The 12,139-nt window shown below is 39.9% G+C and overlaps 1 protein-coding gene across 2 annotated transcripts in view; it reads left to right on the top strand.

Moving 5' to 3' along the window:
- The window catches only part of LOC106882935 (uncharacterized), a 148,033-nt gene that overhangs the window by 134,330 nt on the left and 1,564 nt on the right, over positions 1–12,139 (top strand). The window contains exons 4-8 of one of the 2 annotated variants that reach the window (XM_089366301.1): positions 136–261; positions 626–742; positions 1,325–1,409; positions 2,434–2,641; positions 6,509–12,139. The exon at positions 6,509–12,139 is cut by the window's right edge and continues 1,564 nt beyond it. In XM_089366301.1, the coding sequence (XP_089222427.1) occupies positions 136–261; positions 626–742; positions 1,325–1,409; positions 2,434–2,641; positions 6,509–12,139 (6,167 nt within the window). Of the gene's footprint in view, positions 1–132; positions 262–625; positions 743–1,324; positions 1,410–2,433; positions 2,642–6,508 lie in introns of both variants that reach the window. The other variant, XM_089366300.1, reaches the window with a different exon arrangement.

Here is a 12,139-nt window from a genome sequence, read left to right as displayed (position 1 = left end):
AGGGCCATTGTGTAACACCTTAAAGTTGACAAAATATCATCAGTATTAATTTACATTCTGCCTTCGTAAATCATAAGCCGTCCACTACCACCCGAGGACAACATCTAATTTTATTGTTTCTCTTTTTTCTAGCAGTCCGACCTCATCTCTGCATACAACAAGCCGTGTTGAACAGACTCAAGCATTCACATGGATTAAGAGCCACTTGGAAGAGAACTGTGATATCTGTCTACCCAAAAAAGAAGTTTATGAAGAATATAGGTATTACCATGATTATCATTATTATTATTATTATTATTATTATTATTATTATTATTATCATTATTATTATTATTCATATACACTCAACAGATTAAATATGTCACTCAGTCAGAATAGAACCCTGAACCTCATGTTTATGAACTGAATCCCATATCTACACATCCAGCTGTGCACAAGCAACAGCAGCACAAAGAAAATTCTTTCAGGAGTCTTAGCTGTAATCTTTTTCTTCAAGAAATCTGGGTGGCACCAATGTATGTGTGTAATATATTTTTTCAAGAAATGATATAAATGATGTTGATGATGATGATGATGATGATGATGATGATATTAATGATTGTGATAACTTGTTGTTATTTTCCAGAAACTATTGCGAAAGCCTCTCCCTTCGTCCACTCAGCACTGCTGACTTCGGCAAGATTATGAAATGTGTCTTTCCAAACATCAAGCCAAGACGTTTAGGCCAGAGAGGTCAATCAAAGTATCCTTTCATGCTGCAAATACCAAAAGTTCTACCTTCTTTCGACTGTTCTGCTGTTTCATTTGTTGTTGTTGTTGTTGTCGATGTTGTTGGCATTAAGCATTGCTTCAAGAATCTCTTCTTCTCATTTTCTGATGCCATCATGAAGCAATGGCCTCAAATTGCTGAGGTGTAGAAAGTTGGAAGAGAAAGCTGTGTGAGTTGGAGAGTAGGATCAAGGAAGCACACATGGGTCGGAGAGTAAGGGAGAGAGAGTGGTCATTAGTGAGAGAGAGATGGTGGTGGTGAAGATGGGTTGGGGTACGTACTCGAAGGACGTTGGGGTGGGGGGGTGAGAATAAGTGAAGTGATACAGGGGTTTGGGCTGAGGTGACTAGTAAATAATGATGGAGAGAAATATAGGAGAGGCTTGGGGGAATGGGGGTTGCAGCGGATATAACCCCACCCCCACCCCAGCTTTCTCAGTTACCTTATCCCCCCCCCCCCCTCAAACCATTCTGACAATAGGCCTGAGGTTAAAACTTGTAATTCTTCTTGTTTCTTGTCTTTGGTTAATCGACCATTCCTTAATTCTAAAACCAGATATGTGTACAGTGGCATACGCAAGAAGCTGGAGGTACAGCCACCCGTCTTACCAGAGTTGGAAATCTCTCCAAGAAAATTGAGGGTAATTAAATGAAAGAATTTCTTCTCTGTTTCTTGAAACCTGTCTGAGAATTTCTGTTAATCTGTTTCCAGTTAGATGGCATTTCATTTTACCATTCCTTGGTTGGTTTCTCTTAACATTTCAAACCTGTTACACTAAAATTAAATGTATGTGTGACTGTTGCTCATGCTACTGTCATCAAGCAGACTTTCCAGCCATGACCATCCTGTCTTTTTCTTTTTCAGGCACAGCGTGTCCAGGACTATATTATCCAATGTGTTCTCTGTTTGTAGGGTGGGATTTGAGGGAGATTTGGCAGTTATTTCTAGTAGATTGAGTGACCCTGTAAGGCAGAGCTTTCCAAACTTTTCACAATGGCAACACACTTTCTAAGAACAAAACACTTTGTGTGACAAATTGATTAAGTTTTGTTAGTAATTAAACATCACATCATCTCACAAATTGTACACTGAGTTGTTGGATCTCAAATATATTTCACAGCCAACTCATGTCAGCATGGAAAACATGTTAAATAATAATAATAATGACAATGATGACGACAACTAGTTTGTTATCGTTATTATTATTATTATTATTATTATTATTATTATTATTATTATTATTATTATTATTATTAATGATAATAATAATAATAATAATAATAATAATTTAAGGTGGCAAGCTGGCAGAATCGTTAGCACCCCCCACACTCAAATTGCTGCCCTTGTGGCAAAATTTGAAACCATTATCAATTTCATTCTTTTTTGTAAAAATTTATGTTTTGACTTAACACAACTAGAAAGTATCACTCACCCACCGAAGTGTTGGAAGACAGTTTGGAAACCTCTGATGCACCAAACCTATATATATTTACACACACACACATACACACACACATGCATGTATATGTAGAATGTGATGACACCCCAATCTTTTACTCCTAAAATATAGAACTTTTGTGCCAAGTACCCAGGGTTACTGTTTGTCTATGACACAGCATGCTTCCTAAATAACCTCCAGTTTCTCTTATCTCTTATTCTTTCAGGACGATGACAGCTATGGCCGAGATGAGCTGTTCAATGCTTCCTGCCAACTGGTCTGTGAGTGGGCGGAGAAGTTGTTGGAACGTGGTTTTACTGGTCTTCGTGATCTATCGGAGTTCCTCGTCAGCAATTCTTATGTGAACAGCAAATCTATGGCAGCATTTACAGTCAGTGCAGCTATGCAAGAGGCTGGGACTCTCAGTTCAAATGGTTGGTCATATTCAGATTTCACACTCTTCACCATCAACCAGTCTTACTGTTGTATTTTTAGTGAGACTTAGTGTTTTTGAATGGTTGCTTGCTTGCTTATGTCGTAGGAGGTCCAAGCCTTTGACTCTCATCATCCTTCTTACAAGAAGGAGACAATTTGGTGCAGCTGTTTGGACGTTAGCTATTTGGCATGGCTGATTGGACATTCAGCCTCTTTGGCAATAGTATGCTTTGGCATCAGAGACAAATACATGCACACACACACACACATGCACACACATGCACGTACTCATACATGCAGAAATATACACATACAAACAGTGAAGAGAGAGAGAAAAAAACGTTACAATTCATTAATTGAACAGGGTCAACCGAAACGCTTTGCCTTTCTTTACACACATAAAAGACAAATATGCAGACATATATAAACTGAGAGAGAGAGAGAGAGAGAGAGAGAGAGAGAGAGAGAGAGAGAGAGAGAGAGAGAAGAGAGAAAGCAATATTGAATTATCTGATGCCAGGTAAGTCATTGTCGAATCAGAAACAATAAATAGGTGGAGCAAAAATGGCTGTGCCAAAACGTCTCCTACTCCACACTCTCTTATCCTGTATGTGACATACCTTGGTATTTTTCTGATTTTTATTTAGATACTGCTTTAATATATTGAACTAATCCAAACTATGCAGTTTAGACATTCAGAAGTAGAGAGAATTAACTCACAACATAGACAAGGCTTTTTATTAATAATTTAAATCTAATAATTGTGAGAACATGGAATTGCTACATCTGTAGAGTCGACTAGATGCAGCCAAGAGTCTGGCTGCTTGTTCAGGAGTATCCTATATTTGGTGAATATTTATTGTGTCTGTGGCCAAGGCACTTTGACTCTTTGCTCTCCCTATCCACCTAGTTGTAAATAGGTACCACGATAACGAAACCACTCAGCCCTACAAGCAGTGTTGTAGTCTGTAAAATTGAGAAGTGGTAGTTTGGTTAACTTGCAGTGTTTCGTTTAGGAGAAAGAGTTGGATTTTATTGGTCTCATCTACAAGTCGGTAGGTTTAGTCACTCAGGTATATTCAGCTGGTCATGAATATTCAACAAATCAACTTGGATCAGAAAGAAGAATAAAGATCTAATGACCAGATAATTGTAAATCCCTACTAGAATAAGGGAAATCCATGATTTTCAAGGGATTGTTTCACAAATATAGAAGAAACATGGATTTAAACAATCTCTTTAGATATCCCTTTAAACTGGCCACATCCAGCCCCAAATATATTCTACCTGTTTTATGTCTAAACTGACCAGATCCAGCCTCTCACACCTACCCAACAATGTCATTCTAGAAATAAGCAATCCCATTATTGAAATCTGAAAGCTACGAGAGATAATGCAGTATTAATTGAAAAGAATGGAATCGGTGACCATTATATTTGATAGAATAATCTGAATGCTGAAGGGTTAAGCAAATATATATTGATGCTGGTTGAGCGATTCAGTTGGCATTTTGTAATTCCGGATGTGATCTTCTGTAGCATGGTACTTCGGCTATTTTGGGCAAGTATCTTCTATCATAGCCTTGGGGTAGACCAATGCCTTGTGAGTGAAATTCATTATATAGAAACTAAAAACTGCATGGACGTCCATGGTGTGTGTGTGTGTGTGCGCAAAGGTGTTGGTCATATTTATATTAGTCAAAACCTGTTAAAATTCTGCAATTATTGATGCTCAAATGAGTTATCTCCCCTCATGCCCACTTTCCAACTTCTTATCTTACAAGAATGTTGAAATAAGTCCCAGACAAAGTGTTCTGAGGTTGATAGCATCCACTATAAAATCCTTAAAGGTGGTGTCCTAGGTATGGTCACAGTCCAGTGTCTGATCCAAATAGCAAAAAAATCAATTAAATGCAACAGTAAAGATTATCCATTCTCACTTCAATAGATTTTACTAACAATTTCTCAGTGATATATATTTATTGCCATGTCTTGTAAGTAGAGAACTTCAGCTGTGCTGCTAATATCTCAAAATATATTTCTTTTAAATATTATCTTAGCTTTTCCTCTGGTTTGAATTTTGCAATTATTATTATTATCAAATTGGCAGGTGAAATTTGTGTTAAAAGCATTGCCTTATGTGTCCTTGGCTGAGCTTAATACTGACAGAACATTTTGGTGCGTTATTTAAAAGTTTTCCTCTTGGCTTTAACCTCAGATAATTTTCTTGTTTCTCAATACTAATTTCTAACACATTATTAATATACAAGTTTAACATTCTCTTTTTTTTTTTGTCTAATATTGCAATATTTCTTACTAATGCTCATTAATATTCGTTTATAATGTAAGGCTGTAAGCTGGCAGAATGGTGAGCACACCAGACAAAATGCTAGATGGCGCTTCATAGGTCTTTATGTTCTAAGTTCAAATTGTGCTGAGGCTGGTTTTGCCTTTCATCCTTTTGAGGTCAATAAAGCAAGGGACCAGTTGAGCATTTGTGGTTGATTTAAACGATTTGGCCCCTCCTCAGAAACTGCTGGCCTTTTGTCAAAATTTAAGACCAATATTTATTTAAAATATCAGCAGTGGATTCACGTAACCAGTGTTGCAACAGACAAACAAATGCTTTGCAGCATGTAGTTTTAGGTTTTAAGTTCAAATACCACTGAGGTTGGTTTTGCTTTTTACTCTTCCAGGGTCTGTAAAATAAGTACTGGGGCATATGATGTCAAGACAAGGATATACACAGACACAATGGCTTTCATTTTCCATCTATCAAACCCATTCAAATGGCTTTGGTTGACCCTGGGCTATAGTGGAAGACACTTGCCCAAGGTGCCACACAGTGGGACTGAACCCAGAACTATGTGGTTGAGAAACAAATTTCTTGACCATGAGCCAAGCAGAGCCCATACTGGTTAGGAAAGTCTAAGAGAATATGGCTAAAAAACCCCTGCACCAAATTAGAGTCTGTTGGGTTAAAATAATTAGGGCAGGTTTAGTTGGGTGGGGCAAACCATTGGTGGGGTTAGGCATTTGTAAAGTATCATGGGCTGAGAGGAAGATCTAAACTACCAAAAGTCTGAGAGTCATTGGTTCATCTAGATGAGTCTGTGAGTTGGTAAAAACAGAAAACTGTCTGACTTAAATAATTTTCTTTCCTCTTTCTTGGGTCTACTCGAGTCAACATTGACTGCCATCCTTTCAAATTCTGGTGAAATTTGGTCAATTATTCTCTTAACAAAATTGTTGCTGTTTCGTAGTTTCTTTTATTATTTCAATTAATTAAAAAATAATTTGAAGAATTAACATTTATATTTTTGCATTGTCTATTATAAATGAACATCTGGTCTATAGCGTCTTTTAGATCTATTCATGACTATTAGGTATAGAATTAATATTATGACTGTCTGACCTTGCATTGCAAAAACCATTGTGAAGAGATTAAGCTTTTTTAAATATATTTTTCTTATATTTTTACTTTTATCTCCCCCTCTCTCTCTCTCTGTATCTCTCTCTCATACACACACACACTTAGGGGCCAAGTTGTTTTGTCTTTGAATTCCTGCACACACGCATGCACTTTATTTACTTGTGTATGAGTCACACTATTTTATACTTGATTGTAACTTAAAATATAAACACCCGGGGTGTGACTTATACAGGGGTCAAAACTAAAACTGTGAATGGAAAAAGATTCTGTACCAAGACTTAACATTAAATTAGGGGTGCAGCATGAGTACCCAGGGTACATTGAGTGAGATTAGAGTATAAGTAAGAAAGAACCCAAATATATTTTTAACATTCAGATAATTACTGAATAACTTATGTTGTTTTTTTTTCTTTTCTCTCTCTGTCTCTGTTTAGCTGCAATGTCATCTCTTTTCTCCAATACTTCTGGTGGAGACAAGCATCGAGAAACACAATTACAACTCCAACGTAAGCTGCAAGAACGAGAAATACTGAAAGAGCAGAAACGTCGTCTACATCAACAAAGGCAAGAGAATGAATTTGATAGCAAATCTCCGCAAAGGACACGAAACGAAACTCACACCCCGGGCCTTCCTAGCCCGAAGACCAAGTTTTTATCACCATCATCTTGTTTACGATTTCGATCATCAAGTAGTTTGGAGAACTTACTCATGCCGACTGCATTATCTGATAGTAAATCTCGCATCAAAGACCAACCTACGAGTTATGCAACGGCTGCTGCCGCAGCAGACAGGAGATGGCATCAACCAAATTGCCAAGATGTGGCTTCAAACATTGCTGCACATTCTCTTTCCCAGCCATTAAAACTGTTATCTGCTCGATCTCTTTTCCAAGAGAAAACTCCAGATAAATCATCCAGTATTTGTGATCAATCTGATGAAAGATCTACGTCTCAGCTCTCCAAAAAGGAGGGCGGCCACGATTCAGCAGACACAAAACCCAAAATAGACCAACTGGAAAACTTTCTTTCTGTGAAAAAGCCATCTGTGATCCCAGCTCAAAGTTGGGTTGATGAGAAAGGATGTAGCAAGCCCAAAAGTAATGCTGGGTCGAGTTTATCAGCCATATTGTCAACACCTAATGAAGAAAGTGAAGACAACTTGCAGAAAAGCCAGTCATCCGTTGATGAGAACAATGGCGCTGGGGCCGATGCTGGGGATAATCAGACAGATAACAGTGTGAATAGCAATAGTGGTACCTTTTCCCTAAATGTGATTCTTGATAAAACTTCACGAGTTGGGAGTGGAGTACCCCTTGTTTCGCAGCCTGGTTATGCAAAAAGTGCATTTGTTCCTTTTTCACAGATGCATTTGCAGAATGTGGCAGACACAAAGACAACACAATCAACTGATTACGCAGTTCCATCGTCATCACAGAAGGCAGCTGAGCATAACTCGGAGCCAAGTATTTTAGCACAAATGTTAGAATCGAATGAAAACTCATCATCACCTTCTTCTCCTAATTGTGGACAGAGTGGCAACTATGTGCAGGTTCCATCTAGTAAAGCAAGTGGGGAGTCTGAAAGTGTGCCTGTAAGTTCTGTAGAATTAATCAGTCAAACATCTCCATCGGTTTCCAAACGATCTCGATCCCGCTTTGCACCAATACGTCCAAAGGCCATGCAACCTAAAACAGTATTGTCGTTACTACAGGAACCAAGTACAAGTACCTCTGACTTTCCACATTACGATTGTCGGCCGATATCTGCAATTTTGAAAGAAAAACGTGCTCGAGAACAAGTTGAAGCCCTGAGCCAAAGTAACAGCGTGACATCACTCCCTGCATCACTTGCATCATCCACTTCTACCGCATCCCCGTTCAATTCTGTTGCAACTGTAACAGAAGTCGTTACTATTCCTGTCAACCATGTTAGCAAGTCAAATGAACTTCTCATAATTTTGGGGTCCCCAGCTTCTGGAGCCATGGGTCATTCCGGTAATGTGTTTCTATCGTCTGCTCAGAACACTCCAGCCATTGTTTCAGGAACTAATTTGGATCAGCAATCTGCTGTAACGGCAGCAACCATTCTCCAAACCATTCCATCAATCACAAGCAATATCGTTCCCAAACCTGATGCCGTCTCCTCCCTCAGCAACAACCCAGGATGTATTTCTGCTAATAACGAACAACTTAGTCTCAAAACTATACAATTGAGTGCTACCAACCTTTCAATTCCTACTCAGCAGCTGTTCACCTCCATCAATACTCAGCCTGCAGTTGCTACGGAAGAACCACCAAACAACACCATTCAAACTGCTCCAGCCATTGGACTTTCTTTGGCCGGTGGTCTAACTGGTCTGTCTGATGTACAAGAATGTCCAATAGAGAACCAGAATCAGTTTATGATCTCTAAAAACATCCAGTTAGAAGGAACTTTGCTTTCAGGTTTCAACTTTAGTTTGGCAGATGCTTCCCAGCCACAAGTTGGTTCACTTGCAAACATGTTGGCCACAGATGCCACCATTCCTCAGGTAGCAGTAAAAATGGAACCAGGTAAATTAGATTGCACATCTGCTCAAATCCCATTATCTACCATTGCTTCAGTTGGCAAAACTGCTATGGTTGAATCTTCTGTTGATATTGCTAATTCAAACGAGCCCAATGGTGCAAACAATGTGAACCAACCTCAGTCGATTGCTAAAATATTTCTAAGTGATTTCACTCAATCAATAAATTCCTCTGAATCTTACCCTAGTGATAGCGCCGTCATTGTTTGTAAAAGGGAACAAATTGCTGCTGCATCTCAGACCAAACAAGAAACTCCCCAACAACAACAACCACCACCACCTCAACAACAACAACAACCGCCATCTCTTTTGAGACCTTTACTCAACTCTGACCTGAACTCAAACGAACTTTCGCAAACTAAAATCTTAAACGAACTGCTGAGTTCTGAAGATTCTCCGGAAACTAAATCAAACCCTGACAGTCCTTTGGAGGAAGTGAAATTAGAACCCATCCATGAAACTCTTTTAGACAGCTGCTTGAATTTAAAAAGTTCTCCATCGAGTTCTGAATCTAATCTAGAAGAAATGTCACTTCAGTCCGAAGTGGCAGCGGCGTCGACTGTGTTACCTGGTTCCATCAACGAAGAAGACATGGTTAATTCTCAGACTGGAGCAGCATCTGGAGAGTCTTTAATTTTTTCAAGACCTCCGTCGTGTGGTCGAACTTTGTCAGGCGACACATTCTTTTCAGTATCTCAGGGTAACATCACAACTCCGGTAACAACTGGTTTACTTCATCTTGGTACATTAACAAGCAATGGGACGATTGCTTTTGTCAGTACTGAACCTGTAGCTGTTAGTATGCCTGCTCAGCAACAACTCTCTGTTCCACCTCCTCCTCCTCCTCCTCCCCTCAGTGACAAGAACACATGTTTGCAAACGGATACAGTTGTAACTTACAGCAACCAGTTAGTCTCCAGCCATATGTCTTCTACTTCATCACAGACTATCTTAACTGAAAACAAACCGATCGACTCGACCATCACCTTCCCTGTTGTCCAATCTAACCAGGTGGGTGCAGATAATTCTGATTCACTGATCATAGATTTCAACCCTCCTTCTAACGAACACTTGCTCAAAGCTCACTCAGACAAACCCTCGAATAACCGCAAACGAAAAGCCAGCGATAAACCCGTTTGCAACAATTCCAAAAAGAAAACCCAGGTAAACAAACTTGCTGCTGATTTGGCAGAAAAAATTGAAGCAAATGTTTCTTTGATCTCTGCTGGTCAAGACTGGTCGGACATATTAAGTAATTCTTCAGATACATTGGACAATTCTGTGAGCAGCAGTGCCATTGTAGAATCTGTTCAAAGCCCTGACATATCGAGTGTAGAAAAGGATGCTTTGCTGGACAGTACTCCGCAAATGGTAAGCCTTGGATTGTCCAGCCCTGGATCGAGTCAATGGCTCTCTACCAGCAAGATGAGTTCCCATGCCCAGACCATGTCCACTGGGATTAGTGGTAAGACCGCAAATCTTTCTATAAAGCTGCTCCAGAGACAGTCGTCACAGCCAGCTGATAAGCATATCACTGATACTTTGAATATTAACCCGTGTCTGGCCAAAGATGCTGTATCTACTATTAGTCACCATCTGGATGCTGTTAGCAGTGATACTAACAATCAGTTATCTGCACAAGGTGTTTCTTTTGCAGAGTTATCTCCCCACCAGGTGGCTTCAGAACTTGCTGCTTTCAAGCGTTCTGCACCCGATTCTCTCCCTTCCTTCTTACAATCTGTCGAGCCAAATCCGACCTCAAATAGTCTCGGAGATAAAACAGCCAACAAAAGCAGTGCCAAGAGAAAAATGTCTTCAGATTCTAGTTTGCTTCAAAAACATCTCACTGACATATCCCTTCGGCAGCAGACACTGCAAGAACATCAACAACGTATCAAACAAGTGAAGTCAAACTTTTTGTCCGACATCTTACAGGCTTCTAGTAGCGAAGGGAAAAAGGATTTTATTGAAGATGAGCTGCCATCTGATGTTGCTGACTTCATTACCGAATCGATGACTTGTAACAGCCAAAACAACTCTGTATTTCCAACGGGTGGCGCTAACGAACAACCGTTTCCTGATCTTAAGCATGATGTGGAAGATTTATTGAACCAAACCAACACGTCCATTCCTTCTGAAGGGCCTGGGTCTGTAACTGTTACAACAGCTCTTAGTACTAATGAGTTTGTCTCTGAAGTTAACTTCAAAGGTGCTACAACATCCATTTCACTGTTAAGTGAAGGCAACCACAAAATTAATAACAGCAGTGATGCCTCTAATAACTCAACAATTAACCGTCCAATCGGGGATCTTCTCATTAAAAAAAAAAACACATTTGTGATTCCTGATGCACAAGCTGTAGTTCGGAAAGGGACCGAAGTAAAGCAAACTCGGTTCCCTGCAGTTGCACTCCTTCACCACAATCAACAACAACAACAACAGCAGCAGCAGCAGTTACTGCAGCAACCACAACATGTTTCTTCTGTGCAACCTACACCTTTATGTGACATAGCAGCTCTCCAAGTGTCTTCTTCTCAGGCACCAGAATTTGTGGCTCCTAATGTTACTATAACGCAAAGGTGGCACACTATGAACTATGACAAAGCTGGTTCTCACACCCCAGTGTCAGATAGTGGCTACAGCAGTGCAAGCCCTATACACAGTACTCCACCTGCTGTCTCGAATTCTTCATCAACTACAACTGACCCTTTGCTGAACAATATCATTACTGGTTTTGAATCTCGGTCATCGAGTTGTGAACCACCAACTCAAAGCCCTGTCACAGATCAACTTCTTCAACATTATACACCACTCATTCTTTCTCAGGGCTCAAACGGAAGCTCGGTGACCAGTCCGACAAATCTCCCACCCTCACCAAAAACCTTTACTCCCATCCATGGAAGCTCATTAGGTTCTAATACTTATGATCCACCTCCCATTCGTCCTACGGCCACCGTAGCCAGTAAGATTCTATCTCACCAATTACATTCTGTGACTGGCTCTTCAACTTCCAAAGTTCAAGCCCCAGGGAGTAGTTCTCAGCACCCAAATAAATTAAATAAAGAAAACAATAAAGAACTACTGAACCTGTTGAAAGCCAAGAATCCCCCTTCCTACGAAAATGCCATTCGAATGCTAAATCAGAAAGCAGCACAAGGAATCGGCCCCTCTTATCAAACCCAAAGTCATAGCAGCTTATCCGGAACCAACGCTAGCCATGCAGAACAACAGCAGACAGCAGCAATAACTACAACAACATCGACAGCAACAACAACAACTACAGTAACACCAACATCAATAGTAGCTGCGACAATGCCAAAAGCAAGAACGAAAACTCGCTCCAAATCCGTATCAAACAGTAACTCTGGCAAAAGCAGAACGAGCAGAAGACGTTCAACAAAAGATAGCAACCCAAGTAACAATGTGGAGTCATCGAAAAAGGCAAGTGCACCTCATTTAGTGAGATGCTTGTCTGATAACAGTGGTACCATGTCCAGCA

This window comes from Octopus bimaculoides, chromosome 18, assembly GCF_046866305.1.
Source record: "Octopus bimaculoides isolate indiv1 chromosome 18, ASM4686630v1, whole genome shotgun sequence".
NCBI lineage: Eukaryota > Metazoa > Mollusca > Cephalopoda > Octopoda > Octopodidae > Octopus > Octopus bimaculoides.
This window is presented reverse-complemented; position numbering and strand designations above follow the sequence as displayed.